The sequence below is a fragment of the Columba livia genome, unplaced genomic scaffold (genome assembly GCF_036013475.1).
Source record: "Columba livia isolate bColLiv1 breed racing homer unplaced genomic scaffold, bColLiv1.pat.W.v2 Scaffold_140, whole genome shotgun sequence".
In the NCBI taxonomy this organism is placed as follows: Eukaryota; Metazoa; Chordata; class Aves; order Columbiformes; family Columbidae; genus Columba; species Columba livia.
In genome coordinates, this window is record NW_027043036.1 from 276,558 (window position 1) to 299,637 (window position 23,080).

Consider the following 23,080-nt stretch of genomic DNA (forward strand, 5'->3'; position numbering starts at 1 on the left):
CAGTACAGACGTGGGCAGGGAGAAGGAGCTCCTACCAGATATGCCAGGGGCGGGATTTAGGAACCCCCTGTAATCACCCGCAGTTCAGACACATTTCCCAGTGCAACCCCTGGTCTCCTCTCCTCCCCAGCAGACCCTCTGCCCCAAAGCCATGGGGTCCAGGTCACGAGTCTCCACCTCAGCAGCTGGACCTCCAGGTGAAGGGTTCCTGGAACGTGGTACACAAATAAGGTGCTAAAAGTACTTGCTCTCCAGTGTCATTATGTGAGCGGCAGCAGCACAGACGGGTCAGGAGAATGTTCCACAGCATGCCCGTCTGCCTTTCTGTCCTTGCTTTATTTTCTGGTAGCACTGCAGTGTTCTTCCCTGTTTCTCCACCTGTCCCTGGTGCTCTTGCTCTCTGGGGTTGGGGTGGGAGTGAGGATTAATTTTTGTTCTGACACCAACACAGGGAGTCTTGACCTGTAGGTGTGTTCATGGAAACCAGAGGCCCAAGCTGCATTTTAAACTGTGATGAACTGTTCTTCTCAATTGGTAGAAAGAGAGAATGAGCAGAAACATCCAATCATCAGAAAGGGGGTTTTCCATGAGAAACAGCCTGTTTATTTTCCTCAGAGAAGTCTCCCCTAACATGTATCTGTCTTTCCTCCTTGCACAGGTCCTCATGCCCACAGGCAGCCAATGTCCAACAGCAGCTCCATCACCCAGTTCCTCCTCCTGCCGTTCACAGACACACGGGAGCTGCAGCTCTTGCACTTCTGGCTCTTCCTGGGCATCTACCTGGCTGCCCTCCTGGGCAACGGCCTCATCATCACCACCATAGCCTGGGACCAGCACCTCCACACCCCCATGTACTTCTTCCTGCTCAACCTCGCCCTCCTCGACCTGGGCTCCATCTCCACCACTGTTCCCAAATCCATGGCCAATTCCCTCTGGGACACCAGGGCCATCTCCTACACAGGATGTGCTGCCCAAGTGTTTCTGTTTGTCTTCTTAGCTTCAGCAGAATATTGGCTCCTCACCATCATGTCCTACGACCGCTACGTTGCCATCTGCAAACCCCTGCACTATGGGACCCTCCTGGGCAGCAGAGCTTGTGTCCACATGGCAGCAGCTGCCTGGGCCACTGGGTTTCTCAATGCTCTGCTGCACACGGCCAATACATTTTCACTGCCCCTGTGCAAGGGCAATGCCCTGGGCCAGTTCTTCTGTGAAATCCCCCACATCATCAAGCTCTCCTGCTCACACTCCTACCTCAGGGAACTTGGGCTTATTGTGTTTAGTCTCTTAGTAGTATTTGGGTGTTTTGTGTTCATTGTGGTGTCCTATGTGCAGATCTTGAGGGCCGTGCTGAGGATCCCCTCTGAGCAGGGACGGCACAAAGCCTTTTCCACCTGCCTCCCTCACCTGGCCGTGGTCTCCCTGTTCATCAGCACTGTCATGTTTGCCCACCTGAAGCCCCCGTCTGTCTCCTCCCCATCCCTGGACCTGCTGGTGTCTGTTCTGTACTCGGTGGTGCCTCCAGCAGTGAACCCCCTCATCTACAGCATGAGGAACCAGGAGCTCAAGGATGCCCTCTGGAAACTCATATCTTAGTGTTTTCTGAAGCAATAAACTGCTCATCTGCTTCTACATAGAAGTTTTAATGTAACTTATTACAGGTCCAGCTTGTCATCTGTATATGCTGTTGTTGTTGGCATTTTTTTATTCTGATAATGTTGTCATCCCCTTTCTAATTCACTGTCTGCTTTTCTTTTATAACCCCTGGTTGTGTAAATGAGGAGCCGTAATCTGTGTGTATTTAAACAAAGTAAAGGGTCCTGTAGTGACTTGTTTTTCACTATATCATTCCCGCAAGGCCTTATGGAACTGCAGGGACAGTTCCTGTGTGCATGGGAGGAGGGAAAAGAGTCCATCCTGGCAGCCCTGCCAGGGAGCAGCAGCGCTTGTTCTTCCAGAGCTGTTCTGGTTCCACTCCCACACTCTCCTTCTCATCCCTGGTGTTGGTGCAAGGCCTGAGTGCTCTGGCAGCTTGGTCACCGTCCTGCTGTGTGTCAGTGCTGTGAGCGCAGGCAGGGACAGGCAATGGGCACTGCTGTGACAGAGCTGGCCCCAGAACAGCCTTTCCAGATAGAAAGGTGATCTCCTATGGGAAGGGCCTGAAGGTTTAGTTCTTCTCACAAAGATTCTCTCAAGAACATGCCCAAGAAAGTGACCTATATATGAAACCCCAGTGTACAGCTGAACAGTGTGTGTGTGCAGGGCTGGCACACAGCAGTGTCCTCTCACAGCCAGGCTCCTGCCAGAGACCTGCAGGACCAGCAGAGCAGGGGCTGGGCTGTGCCCCTGTGCACTGGACACCCCATCAAATCTGCCCCAATCATCACGGACTAATCCCTCACAGCCTTCATTTCCAGCCCGGACCTCTCGCCCCAGTTCAGAGAGGTTCTTTGTCCTTACCTGAATAGACACTGAATGAGTAGGTCAGAAGTCCATGTTTGCATTGTACAGATGAGATGTGAGCATGAACATCATGTATGTGAGGTGAGATGAATAGAAGTGAGCACCGATGCTGTCAGATATTCAGGGGTGCCATTTTGCACCTGGGACAAGTCAACCCTGTCTGTACATACAGACTGGGAGATTAGATGCTGCAGAGCAGCTCTGCAGAGAGGGATCTGAGGGTCTGGTCAACAGCAAGTTGAACATGAGCCACCAGTGTCCCTGGAGCCAAGAGGGACCGTGTCCTGGGTGCAGCCAGCACAGCACGGCCAGCCGGGCAGGGAGGGGATTGTCCCGCTCTGCTCTGCGCTGGGGTGGCCTCACCTGCAGCATTCACTGTGTGCAGGGCTGGGGACACAGGGTAAAAGAAGATAAAGCTACTGGAGAGTGCCCAGAAGAGGCTACAAATTTGTTTAAGGGTTTGGAGGAAAAGCCGTATTAGGAGCAGCTGAAGTCCCTGGGTTTGCTCAGGCTGGAGAAGATGTGACTGAGGGCAGAGCTCATGGGGCTGCAGGTTCCTCAGAAGGGAGTTGAGCTCTTCTCTCTTGTCTCTGGTGACCAATGACAGAACCCAAGGGAACGGCATGAAGATGTGCCAGGGGTCAGACATGAGGAAAAGGTTCTTCACCCAGAGGTGCTGGACACTGAACAGGCTCCCCAGGGAGGTGTCACGGCCCCAACCTGACCGTGTTCAAGAAGAGACTGGACAACGTCCTCAGACACACGGGGTGAACTGTGGGGTGTCCTGTGTAAGGACAGGAGTTGGACTCCATGGTCCTTGTGGGTCCCTTCCAGCTCAGGACACTGTATGATTCTATGAAGGCCTGTGGGACAGACAGCGTCCCGAGGTCATTTTACATTGGGAGGAACCTCACATGGAAACTAAATGCAGCACTGGGTTGTGCTTCCTTTAACCAATGTCCTCGTGTCCATTCCCCACAATGTGGGACATCTCAGATGAGTGCAGAGCAGGGTGACACACCACAGGGCTGAGGTGCCTCCCTCAGGAGGCCAGAGGGACACTGTGACTCCTGCCTCTGTGTGTGAAAGGAACAGACTCTGTCTCTGAGCATCCCTGGGTGCATAAGGAATCCATGAGGCCAGCTCAGACATGGATGCCTGACAGACACTGACATTTCCGTGTGTGACTCCAGGAACAAACCCCAGTGGCCCCGGCAGATCAATCTCACCTGCTCCTGTTTGCTACACCATCCTTACCCATGACTCTGGATTGTGGTCTCAAACATGCCAGAGCAATCAGAGAGGTCCTGAGGTCCTTGGAAAAGGCAGTTGTCAAACCTGCCTTCAAGAAGGGCAGGAATGAGAATTGTCAGAATTACAGGCTACTCAGCCCAGCTCCATCCCTGGGAAGGGAATGGGACAAGTCTTCCTGCAGCCATGTCCAGACACTTGGAAAACAAGGAAGGGATTGCTGAACCCAAATGGGCAGGGAAAGAAGGGCACGTTGTGCACATGGAATTTCACAAGGTGTCAAACATGGTTTCCCGTGGTGTCCTTATAATGCGATTGGTGCTTTCTGTGCTAAAGAAGTGGATGTTTGGTGGGAAGTTGGCTGGATGATGAAGCCCAAACGTCACCAGTGGTACAAAGTGCCCACAGAGCCAGTTACCAGTGGAATCCCTCAGGGACCAGCACTTGGGCCAACACTGTTGAACGTCATTATTCTCCCCCTGAATGATGTGACACAGTGAACCTTCAGCTCCTTTGTGGATGGTGCAAAGCTGGGCAGAGGCCTTGGACAAGCTCACCTGGGTCGCCCTCCCCTGAGCAGGACAGTGAGACAAGATGATGTTCACACCTGAGTTGCTCTGTGATTCCAGGAATCTTTCCCTTGGAAACGTTTTGGAAGAAGGAAGAGGTGGAGGAACAAGAAAATAAAAATACAGGCAGAGGAGGAGACCTCAAAGGTGTCAAATAAACAGAGCAGTTCTGTGAAGAATGTTTCTTTCCTCAAACTGTTAGCAGGAAATCTATAACCAGCTCCCCAAACTCCCTGTTCTGCTCATTGGCCCCTGGGATTTACAGCACATTTCTTTACATCAGATTCTGCACTGAAATTTGCACTGATTGTTACAGCTTCTTCGCAGGAATTGCTTCATGTTTCCTTAGAGAACTGGATGTAAACAGGCACCGGGGAATTTTTAATTAGAGGAAACAAAAAAGGAGAAAAAAAAAGAAAACACAATAGAACTTAATGATGTTTCTCAGTTCTGTGGTTAAATTAAGTAGTTTCCAGCGAGGTCCATTGCCATAATTGAAGAGTTGCCTGTAGGGAGTAGGAGAGCAACTGCTGAAAGACTTGACCTGCCTGAAGCTCAAAGCAGAGTGAGAGCTGAGAGGCTCTGAATGAGCCAAGAGTGAGAGGTGAAGAACCTCTGTGGAGCGATGGAAAGTGCAAATGTCCAGACAGGCTTCTGAAGAGATGAGTTCAGACACGGGGAGCTGGGTAAGGACAGGTGGAAACTCCTGGATGTGCAGGGGATTAAATACACGTAGTGATAGACAGAGTTCTGGCACTGCAAGCACAGGGAAAGGCCAACGTTTCATCTCCCACAGTCCGTACACATTCTGAAAATTCATATTTTGGCAGGATAGAAATTCCACAGTTATTTTATTGGAAATTTTGAATTATTTCATCTGATGAAAAAAAGAGTAGTGGGTTTTTTTGTTCTTTTTGTTGTTGTTGGTTTGGTTTTTAACTTTTGAGGGGACTTCTCAGGTTTTTGGGCTGAGCTCCATGGTCTCACTCTAAGCACCCAGTGCAAACCTCGAGAGGCCCCGTGTACCTGAGGTGTTTGCCTGGGACTGCAGGTATCAGACCAGACTGATAGAGCGATGGTGCTTTCATCATTTACAATTAGTATTCAACACTTGTGCATCTAATTAGATAAGTTTCAGGACTGTAGGTGAAGAGGCGGATATGTGAAGAACACTTAGAAGATGTGATAGAAGAATATTCCAGTTGATAATATAGAATCATAGAATTATTTCAGTCGGAAGAGACCCTCAGGACCATTGAGTCCAACCACAACCTAAATCTAGAACTAAACCGTGTCCCTAAGAACCTCATCTAAATGCCTTTAAAACACCTGCAGAGATGGTGACTCCACCACTGCCCTGGGCAGCCTGTTCCACCACATGACAACGCTTTCCAGGAAGGCTTTTTTTCCTAATATTCAATCTAAACCTCCTCTGGTGCAATTTGGGGCCACTTCCTCTTGTCCTATCACTTACTAATTGGGAGAAGAAATCAACACCCTCCATGTTCCAACCTCCTTTCAGGCAGCTGCAGACAGCGACAAGGTCTCCCCTCAGCCTCCTGTTCTCAAGGCTGAACAGCCCCAGCTCCCTCAACCGCTCCTCACCACACTTGTGCTCCAGCCCCTCAGCAGTTTTGTTGCCTCCGCTGCACTCCCTCTAGTGCCTCAATGTCCTTCTAATGAAGAGGGACCCAAAACTGAACACAGGATTCAAGGTGGGACCTCACCAGAGCAGAGTACAGCGGCACAATCACTTCTGTAGTCCTGCTGGCCATACCATTCCTGATACAATCCAGGATACTGTTGGTGGCCTTTTTGGCCACCTGGGCACACGCTGGCTCATGTTCAGCCGCTGTCATTCAACATCCCCAGATCCCTTTCCAACAGGCAATTTTCCAGCCGCTCGTCCATGAGCCTGTAACACTGCCTGGGGTTGTTGTGACCCACGTGCTGCACCCGGCACTTGGTCTTGTTAAAATTCAGACAATTGACCTCAGCCCAACAATGCAGCTGGTCCAGATCCCTCTGTTGGCCTTCCCACCCTTCAGCAGATTAACACTCCCACCCAACCTGGTATCATCTGCAAACTTACTGAGGGTGCACTCGATACCCTCATCTAGATCACTGATAGAGATTAAATAGAACTGAGTTCAATACTGAGCTCTGGAGACACCACTCATGACCTGTCACCAATTGGATTTGGCTCTGTTCACCACAATTCCTTGGGCCTGGCTCTCCAGCCAGTTCTTTACCCATGGCAGATACACCACCCAGGCCGTGAGCTGCAGCTTCTCCAGGAGATGCTGTGGGATACGGTGTCAAAGGCTTTACTGCAGTCTAAGGACACAACATCCACAGCCTTTCCCTCATCCACTAATTGGGTCACCTTGTCATAGAAAGAGCTCAGGTTGGTCAAACAGGACCTGCCTTTCTTAAACCCATGTTGACTGGACCTGACCACATGGTTCTCTGGTATGTGTTCTGTGTGATGTTACTCAAGATCATCTGCTCCATGACCTTGCCCATCACCTAGGTTAGACTGGCAAGCCTGTAGTTCCCCAGATCGTCTTTCTGGCCCTTCCTCTAGATGGGTGTCATGTTAGTCAACTTCCAGGGAAATGGGACTGCCTCAGTTAGCCATGATTGCTGATAGATAACAGAAAGTGGCTCAGTGATCACCTCCACCAGCTCCCTCAGCACCCTTGCGTGTTTCCCATCTGACCCCATAGCCTTGTGGGTGTCCCAGTGGAGCAGCAGGCCACCAACCATTTCCCCTTGTATTATTTGGGAGTCACTCTGCTCCCCATCTTTGTCTTCTGGCTCAGGGGGCTGGGTACGTGGAGCACAACTGTTCTGACTATTAAAGACTGAGGCAAAGAAGGCATTTAGCAGCTCAGCCTTTCCCTCATCCTTTGTCACTGTGTTTCCCTCTCCATCCATCAGAAGATGGAGATTCCCCTTAGCCCTCCTCTTGTTGATTATACATTTATTGCAACTTTTCTTGTTGCCTTTTACAGCAGTACCCGGTGTAGCTCCAGTTGGGCTTTGGCCCTTCTAGTTCTCTTCCTCCATAACCTCACAGAATTCTTGTATTCCTCCTGAGTAACCTGCCCCTCCTTCCAAAGTTTATTCCCATGCTCTCCCTGGAGATCCCCTGAGCTCTCCTGGGTGCACACAGTTCCTCTCCAGGAGACATCTGCTGTCATTCCTATTGCAGGTGGGGCAGCAACAGGCAGATAAGTCCAAGACCTGTTAAAGTCTTCTTGGAAATGTGCAAACAAGAAGGAAGCTCTTAGTCCAGTCCTTGGTCCCTAACACACCCCCTGGGACTCTGAGCCTGTCTCCCTGAATCCATCAAGAAGCCCAAAAGAGCAGGAGTCCTTTTGAGGGAGCAGCACCTGGGCTGTATTCCTGACACCAGCTTTGGAAGAGGCGTCCAGACTTCTGCCCTGCCCTGAGGAGCCCCTGGGTTTATGGTGCTGTTTGCACAGACACAGCTCTGATCAAGTGGTTCCCATGGCTTGCTCCTGTCTGCAGCCTCAGGGATGCCACTGTAGGGACAACAGGACAGTCTCAAGTTACATGAGACTTTAGGGGCCCCACAAATCCAAGGGCACAGCCGTTTGTTTTAAAATTGCCTTTCCCATCCCGCCCCATCCCCAGTTCAAAATTCAAAGAGTGTCTAAACTGGATGTGTCAGTGTGTTCTTGGTCATGTTTTCACACAAAGGTTAGAAGGACAAGAGTGATATCCACAGATGACCGGCAGGCAGTGTGCGATGTGACTGCAGACCAGTATCTGCTCTCCACGAGACCTTCCTTGAGCTCGAAATCAGTCCTGTGCTCCAGTTCCACTGCAGGTTCAACAAAATCGATGTCTTTCTGAGGAGACACCAGCACTGAAAAGGCAGCATCCTGCTGTTGCCCTTGGCCATGGCTCCAGGGAAGCAGCAGCCTCGAGTCACAAGCAGCAGAGAGGGAGCGATAACTGAGGTGCCCATGGGCAGCCCCAAGGCCACCGGGGCTGCTCCTCCATGGGGCAGCATTTGCCTCCTGGACCCTCCTGCATCCTGGGGCTGAGCCCTCAGATCCAGAGAAGAGTGAAGAGATGGGACCTGAGACAAATGGTTTTCTACTGCTTTATTTATTGACTTTATAAAAACCAATGGGTGCATATACATATGTACATGAGGTCTTTGGTTCAATAAAAGACTCACAGGAGGCCAAGAAATATGTTATTATAGACATGAACCAAAAAACAAAGCCCAGGAAAAGCACTACAGAAAAATACAGACACATCAGATGAAAACCTAGTTCTGGCTATTTCTATAGCAGCCACAGTGACATAACACAAACCTTGTAAACCTGAAGTAGTTAGTATTGAAGTAGTTTCCTCAAGGCATCCTTGAGCTCCTGGTTCCTCATGCTGTAGATGAGGGGGTTCACTGCTGGAGGCACCACTGAGTACAGAACTGACACCACCAGGTCCAGGGATGGGGAGGATATGGAGGGGGGCTTCAGGTAGGCAAACATGAGAGTGCTGAGGAACAGGGAGACCACGGCCAGGTGAGGGAGGCAGGTGGAAAAGGCTTTGTGCCGTCCCTGCTCAGAGGGGATCCTCAGCACGGCCCTGAAGATCTGCACATAGGACACCACAATGAACACAAAACACGTAAAACCTAAACAGGCACTGACCACAAGAAGCCCAAGTTCCCTGAGGTAGGAGTGTGAGCAAGAGAGCTTGAGGATCTGGGGGATTTCACAGAAGAACTGGCCCAGGGCATTGCCCTTGCACAGGGGCAGTGAAAATGTATTGGCCGTGTGCAGCAGAGAATAGAGAAACCCAGTGGCCCAGGCAGCTGCTGCCATGTGGACACAAGCTCTGCTGCCCAGGAGGGTCCCGTAGTGCAGGGGTTTGCAGATGGCAACGTAGCGGTCGTACGACATGATAGTGAGGAGCCAGTATTCTGCTGAAGCTAAAAAGAGAAACAGAAACACTTGGGCAGCACATCCTGTGTAGGAGATGGACCTGGTGTTCCAGAAGGAATTGGCCATGGATTTGGGGACAATGGTGGAGATGGAGCCCAGGTCAAGGAGGGCGAGGTTGAGCAGGAAGAAGTACATGGGGGTGTGGAGGTGCTGGTCCCAGGCTATGGTGGTGATGATGAGGCCGTTGCCCAGGAGGGCAGCCAGGTAGATGCCCAGGAAGAGCCAGAAGTGCAAGAGCTGCAGCTCCCGTGTGTCTGTGAACGGCAGGAGGAGGAACTGGGTGATGGAGCTGCTGTTGGACATTTGCTTTTCGTGAGCATGGGGCGCTGTAATGAGGAAAAAAAGAAGTGCCTGTGGGTCAGTGCAGAGTGAGGGCAGCTGCTCTGTCCCTCTGTCTTGCTCCAGCTGCCCTGGGCTGGCACCTTTCTGAGATGGGGGCTGATCACACTCCCATGTCACCCTGAAAAGCCACCAGGCACTGCTGAGAGTAGAGGGATCCACCTCAGACCATGACATGTCTCATCCTTTCCTAAGGTCTCAGCACCCAACGTTTAGCGCAGGACACACACAGCTCATTCCCCAGCCCCACAGACTGCATTGCCCACACCCCACAGGTCAGAGCAAAGCTGGGACACGTGTGCCCATGGACACACCTGCAGGAAAGGACCCACAAGATCAGGCTGTGACTCTGCAGCTGAAACTGCCATCCCCAGAGAGCCTGACAGCAAGAACAAGATCCCAACAGCAGTGACCCAGAGCAGGGCAGCAAGAAGGAGAATGCGGTGAGGGTGGGTGTGAGAGAGGCCAGGGCAGAGGCAGCCGGGCACTCAGACAGCGTCACCCTTCCCCAGCTGTGCAGCCACCTCCCAGACACCAACACTGCCGGGCAGCTGCTCTCAGCCCCTGTGCTCTGCAGAGGAACTGGAGCTCTGGCTGCACAGGAGCTGCTTCATGCCTTGGAGCCCCCGGCCCTGAGGGCAGAGGCTTTGCTGGGTGGGACAGGAGGCCAGGGGGCTGCTCACAGGAGGGATCTGCACTGCAGGGGATCACAGGCACTTTTCTCTGTTCTCCCTCCCATAACCATTGCGGGTTTGGTTTCCTCTCATTTCTGATCATTTCCCTGCTGCCTGGAGATTCTCCCCTGGGAGGTGTTTCCCTGTCCATGTCTCTTCCCTGTCAGTGCTCACAGACCATCCCACCCTCTGTGCCCTCCCCCTGGCCCTACAGATCCTGCCTGTTCACAGGGCACTGCCTGGGGGCATCTTCCTGTTTGCAGGCTGGAAAACAGGACAGGTCAGACTAAGGCTGACGGGTCCAGCCAAGGTGATGCAGGTGCTGTGCACAGGCAGAGGGGAGGTGAAGGGATGTCATGAGCCTTCTGGCAGATGTACTGATCACTCAGAGCTGCAGTTCAGGAGTCTCAGTGACTTGTTTAAGCATGAGAGCTCATGTTCATTTTATCCTTTCCTGCACCCCCCACCCCTTGGGAGAGGAAACTGAAAAGACAGGCTCAGGAAAGCTCCTTATCTGTCTGGCAATCCTTGCATTGATCTTCTCCTTGAGGCATCCACTTGGAAAAATGCTGGGGGTGATCTGCATATGTGTGAGCAACCCTGACCCACACAGCACCCTCTCCACAGCAGAGGCACCTTTCTTGCCCAATAGGGTTTGCTCCTCCACCACATCTTCTCCCCTCAGTGTTGCTGGGATCTCCCGGGCAGGCTGAGCGCTGACCCTGGCAGGCGGCAGAGTCCCTGCCTGGCACAGCCCTGGGGTGCAGGGACCCTGCTCTGCAGGACAGCCCTGGGCACCCCTGCCTGCACATTTACATTTACACCCCACAGCCACCCTGGGGAGAACGCAGCATTCACGTCTTGTCACTGAAAGTGCAGAAGGCAATCCCTGCTCTGCAGCACATCCTCTCCTCTGATCAGAGAATCTCTGAGAGCTGTACTTACATCTCTCGCAGGCTCTGCAATATGACAGCTTTCTGAGATCCTACCATGATTTGCAGGTTCAATGCCCTGCAGCCACAGGCTTCATATCTGAGAGGATTTCATTTCCAGTGAACTCTCAGCATCCTCCCAGCCCAGACTGCGTTTCCCTCTCTGTGCCTGGCTCCTGTGCCCTCGGTGCTGCAGGCAGAGCCCTCAGCCCTGCTGCGTGTGCAGAGGAGCTGCTCCTGGGCAGAGCTGTCTCTCTGCAGCGCTGCCGCTGCCATGAGCTCCCTGTGTCCCAGGAGCCCAGCCCAGCTCAGCAGCACAGGAGCAGCCCAGGATGTCCCTTTCTCTGTCCCCTCTGGGCTCCTCCAGGTGTCCCTCAGGCTCCAGGGGCACATCCTTTGAGACAACCTCAAGTAATCAGTAATGTTAGTTGTGTCTGCTCTGCAGAGATACTTCTTGCCAACATTGTATTCTTGCTAGTAAAAAATATATTGGTATGAGAATATTCCAGGTGTGGTCTCCCCAGGGCAGAGCAGAGGGGCAGGAGAACCTCTCTGACCTACTGACCACCCCCTTCTAACCCACCCCAGGTACCATTGGCTTCCTAGACACAAGGGCCCAGTGCTGGCTCATGGTCATCCTGCTGTCCCCAGGACCACCAGGTCCCTTTCCCCTACACTGCTCTCCAACAGATCCTTTCCCAATTTATACTGGAACCTGGGGTTCTTCTTGCCCAGATGTAGGACTCTACACTTGCCCTTGTTCTATTTCATTACATTTTCCCTGCCCAGCTCTCCAGCCTGTCCAGTTTTCTGGATGGCAGCACAGCTTCTAGTGTCACCCACTCCTCCCAGCTTGGTGTCTTCAGCAAACTTGCTGACAGTCACTTTATTCCCTCATCCAAGTCACTGATGAATTTATTGAATAGTACTGGCCCCAGCACTGCCCCCTGAGGCACTGCACTAGATCCAGGCCTCAACTGGACCCTGGCCCATTGACCACGACCCTCTGGCTTCTTCCCTTCAGCCAGTTCACAGTCACCTCACTATCCGATCGTCCAGACCACACTCCCCCAGTTTAGCTGTGAGGATGCTGTGGGAGACTGTGTCAAATGCCTTACTCCAGTCAGGGTAGACCACACCCACTATTTTGTCATCATGTATCCACCTCGTTATGTCTTCATAAAAGTCAATGAGGTTGGTCAAGCACGACTTCCCCTTGGTGAAGCCATGTTGACTGCCCCTAATGACCCTCTTATCCCTGATATGCCTTGAGACGGCACCAAGGCGAAGTCGTTCCATCAGTTTCCCAGGGACAGAGGTGAGGCTGACCGGTCTAGAGTTCCCCAGGTCCTCCTTCTTGCCCTTTTTGAAGACTGCAGTGACATTTGCTTTCCTCCAGTCCTCAGGCACCTCTCCCATTTCCCAAGACTTGGCAAAGATGATGGAGAGCGGCCCAGCAATGACCTCAGCCAGCTCCCTCAGCACCCGCGGGTGCATCCCATCCGGACCCATGGATTTATGGATTTACCTTCAAGCAGCCTTGCCCACGGGATTTCCCCCAGCAATTGCCTGAACAGGCCAAAGTTTGCCTTGCTGAAATCCAGGGTTGCAATTCTGCTTGCTATCCTGCTCCTGCCACACGAGATCCTGAACTCCACCATCTCATGGTCGCTGCAGCCAAGGCAGCCCTCAACCTTTACCGCCTCAACCAGCCCCTCCTTGTTAGTGAGGATGAGGTCCAGCAGCTCCTCTCCTGGTCGGCTCCTCCACCCTTTGCATCAGGAAGTTCCCATGGATGCACTTGCTGAACCTCCTGGGCTGTGTCTGGCTGAGTCGTCCTTCCAGAAACATCAGGGGAGTTCAAACCCCCACGACAGGCAGGGCCTGTGACTGAGGCCGCTCTCAGCTGCTGGAGAGGCCTCGGCAATGTCCTCACCCTGAGCTGGTGGGTTGTGATGGACACCCACAGCAGTGTCACCGTAATGCTCCCAGTGCTCCCAGTAACCCTCCCACTGAACCTTCCAGTGTTCCCAGTAACCCCTCCAGTGCTCCCACTCACCCCTCCAGTGCTCCCAGTAACCCTCCCACTGACCCTTCCAGTGCTCCCAGTAACCCTCCCACTAACCTCTCCAGTACCCCCAGTAACCCCCACTAACCCCTCCAGTGCCCGCAATAACCTTCCAGTGCTCTCAGTAACCCCCACTAACCCCTCCAGTGCTCCCAGTAACCCTCCCACTGACCCCTCCAGTGCTCCCTCTAACCCTCCCACTAACCCCTCCAGTGCTCCCAGTAACCCTCCCATTAACCCCTCCAGTGCTCCCATTAGCCCCCAGATAACCTTTCCAGTGCTCCCAGCAGCCCCCGTTGTTCCCAGTAATTTTCCAAGAACTCCCAGTTAACCCCCAGTGCTCCCACTACCTGTCATTGTGCTCCCAGCAGGCCCCCACAGTGCTCCCAGTACCCATGTTGTGTTCCCATTAACCCCCCACTAATCATCCTACTGTTTCAAGTAATCCTCCCAGTAGACCTCCCAGTGCTCCCAGCAACCCCCCCAGTGCTCGCAGTGAGCCCCAGCAACCCCCTCATTGCTCCCAGTAATCCCCCGCTAGCCCTCCCAGTGATCCCAGTAACCACCTAGTGCTTTCATGTGAGCCCTCAGCAACCCCCACTGTCCCCAGTAACCCCTCCCAGTGCTCCCAGTAATGCCCAACTAACCCCTCCAGTGTTCCCAGCAACCCCCTGTGGTAAACTGCAGCGGGTCGGTGGAATCCTTGACAGAAAATATGAGAGTAGAGATCAGCCTTGAGATATTAAGATTTACCCTTGAGAAGGATGGGAGTAAAGGAGTATCCGGAGATATGGAGTTGTACCCGTGAGAAAGGAGAGATGTACCCGTGAGAGAGAAGGGGATAGAAGAATAACATGGATGACAGCAAAATTAACCAGTGAGATGTTAGTGCTGTAACTTGTAACCAATAGTGAAAAGACACATGAACTGGTAGAGTTGTATAAAAATGCACTTGTATCAATAAATGGCATCTATTACTTTCATCTTGAAAGAACTTGGTCCATGTTGTTTGTCCGTCTCAACCACGACAACCCCCATTGTTCCCAGTAATCCTCCAAAAATTCCCAGTAAACTCTCAGTGCTCCCAATAACCCTCCCAGTGCTCCCAGCAACCACCTAGTGCTCCCAGTAACCCTCACCAACTGGAACGTTCCCAGTAACCCCCACAATGTTCCCAATAACCCCGCACTAATCCTTCTAATGTTCTCAGTTACACTCCCAATAACCCTCCCAGTAAAGCCCCAGCAACCCCCAATGTTCCCAGTAATCCTGCAAGAACTCCCAGTAAACCCCCAGTGCTCCCAGTAACCCTCCCAGTGTTCCCAGAAACCTCCCACTAATAAACCTACTGTTCCCAGTAACCTTCCCAGTGCTCCCAGTAACCACCTAGTGCTCCCCGTAACTCCCCAGCAACCCCCAGTGTTCCCAGACACCTCCCCAGAGCACCCAGTGGCCCCCACTAACCCCTCCAGTGCTCACAGCAACCCCCATTGTTCCCAGTAATCCTGCAAGGACTCCCAGTAAACTCCCAGTGTTCCCAGTAGCCCTCCCAGTGCTCCTAGTAACCACCTAGTACTCCCAGTAACACTCAGGCAACCCCACATGCTCCCAGGAACCCTCCCAGTATTCCCAGTACTCCCAGTAGCCCCCAACTAACCTTTCCAGTGCTCCCAGCAGCCCCCACTGTTCCCAGTAATACTCCAAGAACACCCAGTTAACTCCCAGTGCATGAGTACGCAGTACTCCCAGCATGAGTACGTAGTAACCCCCACTATCCTCTCCAGTGATCCCAGCAACCCCCATTGTTCCCAGGAAACCTCCAAGAAGTCCCAGTAAACCCCCAGTGCTCCCAGTAAACCTCCCAGTGCTCCCAATACTCCCCCACAAATGTCCATCCTGGGGCCCTGGGCAGCATCCTCTGGGCACTGTGGGGCAGGGGCAGGGTCGGTTGTACACGAGTGGGTCAGCTCTCCACTCGGGTGGGGAGAGCTGCTGGGTGAAGCTGCCGGCCTGGCTCGCACAAGCCAGACAAGACCTTTGCTGCTTATCAGCATCGATGCATCCAGTCTTTCCTGTCACTGAATCCTGGAATCACAAAGTAGTTGGAGTTGGAAGTGACATTCACAGCCCGTCTGGTCCAACTCCCCTCGGCCATCAGGGACATCTTCACCAGCTCAGGTTGCTCAGAGCCCCGTCCAGCCTGGCCTGGGATGTCTCCGGGATGGTTCATCCACCCCCTCTCTGGGAAGCCTGTCCCAGTGTTTTACCACCCTCAGTGTAAAAAATCTCTTCCTCATTTCATTCCTTGACTCTCCCCTCTTCTAGTTTAAACCATCACCCTTTGTCCTGTCGCAACAGCCCCTGCTCTAAAGTCTGTCCCCATTGTTCTTATCGGTCCCTTTTCAGTCCAGAAAGGCTGCAATAAGGTCTCCCAGGAGCCTCTCTTCTCCAGCTGAACCCCCCAACTCTTAAACAGGCAAACTCATGACATTTTAATTTTTCAATACACTAGTGTCACAAAAGCATGAGCACATCTTTTTATATAGCATTTTATATAGCATCTATAGTCCCCCGTGGAGCCCAAATGTCACCAGTGGTACAAAGTGCCCACAGAGCCAGTTACCAGTGGGATCCCTCAGGGACCAGCACTTGGGCCAACACTGTTGAACGTCTCTGTTCTCCCCCTGTATGATGTGACACAGTGAACCTTCAGCTCCTTAGTGGATGGTGCAAAGCTGGGCAGAGGCCTTGGACAACCTCACCTGGGTCACCCTGCCCTGAGCAGGACAGTGACACAAGATGATGTTCACACCTGAGTTGCTCTGTGATTCCAGGAATCTTTCCCTTGGAAACGTTTTGGAAGAAGGAAGAGGTGGAGGAACAAGAAAATAAAAATACAGGCAGAGGAGGAGACCTCAAAGGTGCCAAATAAACAGAGCAGTTCTGTGAAGAATGTTTCTCTGCTCAAACTGTTAGCAGGAAATCTATAACCAGCTCCCCAAACTCCCTGTTCTGCTCATTGGCCCCTGGGATTTACAGCACATTTCTTCACATCAGATTCTGCACTGAAGTTTGCACTGATTGTTACAGCTTCTTCGCAGGAATTGCTTCATGTTTCCTTAGAGAACTGGATGTAAACAGGCACCGGGGAATTTTTAATTAGAGGAAACAAAAAAGGAAAAAAAAAAAAAAAAAGAAAACACAATAGAACTTAATGATGTTTCTCAGTTCTGTGGTTAAATTAAGCAGTTTCCAGCGAGGTCCATTGCCATAACTCAAGAGTTGCCTGTAGGGAGTAGGAGAGCAACTGCTGAAAGACTTGACCTGCCTGAAGCTCAAAGCAGAGTGAGAGCTGAGAGGCTCTGAATGAGCCAAGAGTGAGAGGTGAAGAACCTCTGGGGAGCGATGGAAAGTGCAAATGTCCAGACAGGCTTCTGAAGAGATGAGTTCAGACACGGGGAGCTGGGTAAGGACAGGTGGAAACTCCTGGATGTGCAGGGGATTAAATACACGTAGTGATAGACAGAGTCCTGGCACTGCAAGCACAGGGAAAGGCCAACGTTTCATCTCCCACAGTCCGTACACATTCTGAAAATTCATATTTTGGCAGGATAGAAATTCCACAGGTATTTTATTGGAAATTTTGAATTATTTCATCTGATGAAAAAAAGAGTAGTGGGTTTTTTTGTTCTTTTTGTTGTTGTTGGTTTGGTTTTTAACTTTTGAGGGGAGTTCTCAGGTTTTTGGGCTGAGCTCCATGGTCTCACTATAAGCACCCAGTGCAAACCTCGAGAGGCCCCGTGTACCTGAGGTGTTTGCCTGGGACTGGCAGGTATCAGACCAGACTGATAGAGCGATGGTGCTTTCATCATTTACAATTAGTATTCAACACTTGTGCATCTAATTAGCTAAGCTTCAGGACTGTAGGTTAAGAGGCAGATATGTGAGGCGCACTTGGAAGATGTGATAGAAGAATATTCCAGTTGATAATAGAGCATCATAGAATTATTTCAGTTGGAAGAGACCCTCAGGAGCACTGAGTCCAGCCACAACCTAAATCTAGAACTAAACCGTGTCCCTAAGAACCTCGTCTAAACATCTTATAAACCCCTGCAGGAATGGTGACTCCACCACTGCCCTGAGCTGCCTGTTCCAATGCCTGACAGCCCTTTCCAGGAAGAATTTTTTCCTAATATCCAATCTGAACCTTCCCTGGAAGAATTTGGGGCCATTTCCTCTTGTCCTATCACTTACTAATTGGGAGAAGAAATCAACACCCTCCATGTTCCAACCTCCTTTCAGGCAGTTGCAGACAGCGACAAGGTCTCCCCTCAGCCTCCTGTTCTCAAGGCTGAACAGCCCCAGCTCCCTCAACCGCTCCTCACCACACTTGTGCTCCAGCCCCTCAGCAGTTTTGTTGCCTCCGCTGCACTCCCTCTAGTGCCTCAATGTCCTTCTAATGAAGAGGGACCCAAAACTGAACACAGGATTCAAGGTGGGACCTCACCAGAGCAGAGTACAGCGGCACAATCACTTCTGTAGTCCTGCTGGCCATACCATTCCTGATACAATCCAGGATACTGTTGGTGGCCTTTTTGGCCACCTGGGCACACGCTGGCTCATGTTCTGCCGCTGTCATTCAACATCCCCAGATCCCTTTCCAACAGGCAATTTTCCAGCCGCTCGTCCATGAGCCTGTAGCGCTGCCTGGGGTTGTTGTGACCCACGTGCTGCACCCGGCACTTGGTCTTGTTAAAATTCAGACAATTGACCTCAGCCCAACAATGCAGCTGGTCCAGATCCCTCTGTTGGCCTTCCCACCCTTCAGCAGATTAACACTCCCACCCAGCCTGGTGTCATCTGCAAACTTACTGAGGGTGCACTCGATACCCTCATCTAGATCACTGATAGAGATTAAATAGAACTGAGTTCAATACTGAGCTCTGGAGACACCACTCATGACCTGTCACCAATTGGATTTGGCTCTGTTCACCACAATTCCTTGGGCCTGGCTCTCCAGCCAGTTCTTTACCCATGGCAGATACACCACCCAGGCCGTGAGCTGCAGCTTCTCCAGGAGATGCTGTGGGATACGGTGTCAAAGGCTTTACTGCAGTCTAAGGACACAACATCCACAGCCTTTCCCTCATCCACTAATTGGGTCACCTTGTCATAGAAAGAGCTCAGGTTGGTCAAACAGGACCTGCCTTTCTTAAACCCATGTTGACTGGACCTGACCACATGGTTCTCTGGTATGTGTTCTGTGTGATGTTACTCAAGATCATCTGCTCCATGACCTTGCCCATCACCTAGGTTAGACTGGCAAGCCTGTAGTTCCCCAGATCGTCTTTCTGGCCCTTCCTCTAGATGGGTGTCATGTTAGTCAACTTCCAGGGAAATGGGACTGCCTCAGTTAGCCATGATTGCTGATAGATAACAGAAAGTGGCTCAGTGATCACCTCCACCAGCTCCCTCAGCACCCTTGCGTGTTTCCCATCTGACCCCATAGCCTTGTGGGTGTCCCAGTGGAGCAGCAGGCCACCAACCATTTCCCCTTGTATTATTTGGGAGTCACTCTGCTCCCCATCTTTGTCTTCTGGCTCAGGGGGCTGGGTACGTGGAGCACAACTGTTCTGACTATTAAAGACTGAGGCAAAGAAGGCATTTAGCAGCTCAGCCTTTCCCTCATCCTTTGTCACTGTGTTTCCCTCTCCATCCATCAGAAGATGGAGATTCCCCTTAGCCCTCCTCTTGTTGATTATACATTTATTGCAACTTTTCTTGTTGCCTTTTACAGCAGTACCCAGGTGTAGCTCCAGTTGGGCTTTGGCCCTTCTAGTTCTCTTCCTCCATAACCTCACAGAATTCTTGTATTCCTCCTCAGTAACCTGCCCCTCCTTCCAAAGTTTATTCCCATGCTCTCCCTGGAGATCCCCTGAGCTCTCCTGGGCGCACACAGTTCCTCTCCAGGAGACATCTGCCGTCATTCCTATTGCAGGTGGGGCAGCAACAGGCAGATAAGTCCAAGACCTGTTAAAGTCTTCTTGGAAATGTGCAAACAAGAAGGAAGCTCTTAGTCCAGTCCTTGGTCCCTAACACACCCCCTGGGACTCTGAGCCTGTCTCCCTGAATCCATCAAGAAGCCCAAAAGAGCAGGAGTCCTTTTGAGGGAGCAGCACCTGGGCTGTATTCCTGACACCAGCTTTGGAAGAGGCGTCCCTGCCCTGAGGAGCCCCTGGGTTTATGGTGCTGTTTGCACAGACCAGCTCTGATCAAGTGGTTCCCATGGCTTGCTCCTGTCTGCAGCCTCAGGGATGCCACTGTAGGGACAACAGGACAGTCTCAAGTTACATGTGACTTTAGGGGCCCCACAAATCCAAGGGCACAGCCGTTTGTTTTAAAATTGCCTTTCCCATCCCGCCCCATCCCCAGTTCAAAATTCAAAGAGTATATAAACTGGATGTGTCAGTGTGTTCTTGGTCACGTTTTCACACAAAGGTTAGAAGGACAAGAGTGATATCCATAGATGACCAGCAGGCAGTGTGCGATGTGACTGCAGACCAGTATCTGCTCTCCACGAGACCTTCCTTGAGCTCGAAATCAATCCTGTGCTCCAGTTCCACTGCAGGTTCAACAAAATCGATGTCTTTCTGAGGAGACACCAGCACTGAAGAGGCAGCATCCTGCTGTTGCCCTTGGCCACGGCTCCAGGGAAGCAGCAGCCTCGAGTCACAAGCAGCAGAGAGGGAGCGATAACTGCGGTGCCCATGGGCAGCCCCAAGGCCACCGGGGCTGCTCCTCCATGGGGCAGCATTTGCCTCCTGGACCCTCCTGCATCCTGGGGCTGCTCCCCCAGCCCCAGAGGAGAGTGAAGAGATGGGAACTGAGACAAAATGTTTTCAACTGCTTTATTTATTGAATTAATAAAAAAAAAAGGAGTGCATATACATATGTACATGAGGTCTTTGGTTCAATAAAAGACTCACAGGAGGCCAAGAAATATGTTATTATAGACATGAACCAAAAACAAAGCCCAGGAAAAGCACTACAGAAAAATATAGACACATCAGATGAAAAGCTAGTTCTAGCTATTTCTATAGCAGCCACAGTGACATAACACAAACCTTGTAAACCCGAAGTAGTGAGTATCGAAGTAGTTTCCTCAAGGCATCCTTGAGCTCCTGGTTCCTCATGCTGTAGATGAGGGGGTTCACTGCTGGAGGCACCACTGAGTACAGAACTGACACCACCAGGTCCAGGGATGGGGAGGAGATGGAGAGGGGCTTCAGGTAGGCAAACATGAGAGTGCTGAGGAACAGGGAGACCACGGCCAGGTGAGGGAGGCAGGTGGAAAAGGCTTTGTGCCGTCCCTGCTCAGAGGGGATCCTCAGCACGGCCCTCAAGATCTGCACATAGGACACCACAATGAACACAAAACACGTAAAACCTAAACAGGCACTGACCACAATAAGTCCAAGTTCCCTGAGGTAGGAGTGTGAGCAAGAGAGCTTGAGGATCTGGGGGATTTCACAGAAGAACTGGCCCAGGGCATTGCCCTTGCACAGGGGCAGTGAAAATGTATTGGCCGTGTGCAGCAGAGAATAGAGAAACCCAGTGGCCCAGGCAGCTGCTGCCATGTGGACACAAGCTCTGCTGCCCAGGAGGGTCCCGTAGTGCAGGGGTTTGCAGATGGCAACGTAGCGGTCGTACGACATGATAGTGAGGAGCCAGTATTCTGCTGAAGCTAAAAAGAGAAACAGAAACACTTGGGCAGCACATCCTGTGTAGGAGATGGCCCTGGTGTTCCAGAGGGAATTGGCCATGGATTTGGGGACAATGGTGGAGATGGAGCCCAGGTCGAGGAGGGCGAGGTTGAGCAGGAAGAAGTACATGGGGGTGTGGAGGTGCTGGTCCCAGGCTATGGTGGTGATGATGAGGCCGTTGCCCAGCAGGGCAGCCAGGTAGATGCCCAGGAAGAGCCAGAAGTGCAAGAGCTGCAGCTCCCGTGTGTCTGTGAACGGCAGGAGGAGGAACTGGGTGATGGAGCTGCTGTTGGACATTTGCTTTTCGTGAGCATGGGGCGCTGTAATGAGGAAAAAAAGAAGTGCCTGTGGGTCAGTGCAGAGTGAGGGCAGCTGCTCTGTCCCTCTGTCTTGCTCCAGCTGCCCTGGGCTGGCACCTTTCTGAGATGGGGGCTGATCACACTCCCATGTCACCCTGAAAAGCCACCAGGCACTGCTGAGAGCAGAGGGATCCACCTCAGACCATGACAGGTCTCACCCTTTCCTAAGGTCTCAGCACCCAACGTTTAGTCCAGGACACACACGGCTCATTCCCCAGCCCCACAGACTGCATTGCCCACAGCCCACAGGTCAGAGCAAAGCTGGGACACGTGTGCCCATGGACACACCTGCAGGAAAGGACCCACAAGATCAGGCTGTGACTCTGCAGCTGAAACTGCCATCCCCAGAGAGCCTGACAGCAAGAACAAGATCCCAACAGCAGTGACCCAGAGCAGGGGAGCAAGAAGGAAAATGCGGTGAGGGTGGGTGTGACAGAGGCCAGGGCAGAGGCAGCCGGGCACTCAGACAGCGTCACCCTTCCCCAGCTGTGCAGCCACCTCCCAGACACCAACACTGCCGGGCAGCTGCTCTCAGCCCCTGTGCTCTGCAGAGGAACTGGAGCTCTGGCTGCACAGGAGCTGCTTCATGCCTTGGAGCCCCCGGCCCTGAGGGCAGAGGCTTTGCTGGGTGGGACAGGAGCCCAGGGGGCTGCTCACAGGAGGGATCTGCACTGCAGGGGATCACAGGGACTTTTCTCTGTTCTCCCTCCCATAACCATTCTGGGTTTGGTTTCCTCTCATTTCTGATCATTTCCCTGCTGCCTGGAGATTCTCCCCTGGGAGGTGTTTCCCTGTCCATGTCTCTTCCCTGTCAGTGCTCACAGACCATCCCACCCTCTGTGCCCTCCCCCTGGCCCTACAGATCCTGCCTGTTCACAGGGCACTGCCTGGGGGCATCTTCCTGTCTGCAGGCTGGAAAACAGATTACAGATTAAGTGTAAGGTGTCCACCAAAGGTGATGCTGTTTCTGCATAGGCAAACGAGAGGCAAGGCATGTCAGGATTCTCTTGAAGACCTACTGCAGTTCATGTGTCTCAAGTATTTGTTTAAAATTAAAAACTGCCTTAATCACCACCGATTCCCCAGAGTAGGAGACTGAAAACACAGACTCAGGGAGGTTCCTTATCTTTGTAGTACTCTTTGTCTTCTTCTCCTTGAAACCTCCTCTTGTCAATATTCTGGAATGAGCTGGAGCTGTGAGCAGCCCCGACCCACGGAGAACCCAGCAGCAGAAGGACCCTGCCCTGCCGGGGGTCGCTCCTTCCCCCCACAGCTTCTCCCCTCAGTGTTATTGGGTCTCCCGGGCAGGCTGAGCGCTGACCCTGGCAGGCGGCAGAGTCCCTGCCCGGCACAGCCCTGGGGTGCAGGGACCCTGCTCTGCAGGACAGCCCTGGGCACCCCTGCCTGCACATTTACATTTACACCCCACAGCCACCCTGGGGAGAACGCAGCATTCACGTCTTGTCACTGACAGTGCAGAAGGCAATCCCTGCTCTGCAGCACATCCTCCCCTCTGATCAGAGAACCTCTGAGAGCTGTACTTACATCTCTCGCAGGCTCTGCAATGTGACAGCTTTCTGAGATCCTACCAAGATTTGCAGATGCAATGTCCTGCAGCCACAGGCTTTATATCTCTGAAGATTTCTCTCCAAGTGACCTCTCAGCATCCTCCCA

At 52.2% G+C, this 23,080-nt stretch overlaps 3 protein-coding genes across 3 annotated transcripts; 1 reads left to right on the forward strand and 2 right to left on the reverse strand.

Moving 5' to 3' along the window:
• Window positions 1-1,062: 1,062 nt before the first annotated feature.
• On the forward strand, window positions 1,063-7,147 carry LOC135577781 (olfactory receptor 14J1-like; the record flags this gene model as incomplete). The annotated part of the gene is made up of 2 exons (XM_065047903.1): window positions 1,063-1,524; window positions 7,109-7,147. Coding segments are annotated over 2 exons (501 nt in total), but the record flags the coding sequence as incomplete, so codon positions are not given.
• Window positions 7,148-8,656: 1,509 nt separating this feature from the next.
• LOC135577782 (olfactory receptor 14J1-like) lies at window positions 8,657-9,229 on the reverse strand. The gene has a single exon (XM_065047904.1). The coding sequence runs from the start codon at window positions 9,227-9,229 to the stop codon at window positions 8,657-8,659; it is 573 nt and encodes a 190-aa protein (XP_064903976.1).
• Window positions 9,230-20,240: 11,011 nt separating this feature from the next.
• On the reverse strand, window positions 20,241-21,143 carry LOC135577812 (olfactory receptor 14J1-like; the record flags this gene model as incomplete). Its single annotated transcript, XM_065047933.1, has 1 exon — window positions 20,241-21,143. A coding segment is annotated over one exon (765 nt), but the record flags the coding sequence as incomplete, so codon positions are not given.
• Window positions 21,144-23,080: the final 1,937 nt, after the last annotated feature.

Coding starts and splice junctions, on each gene's coding strand:
- LOC135577782 (XM_065047904.1), bottom strand. CDS start 9,229: ATGTCGTACGACCGCTACGTTGCCATCTGCAAACCCCTGCACTACGGG.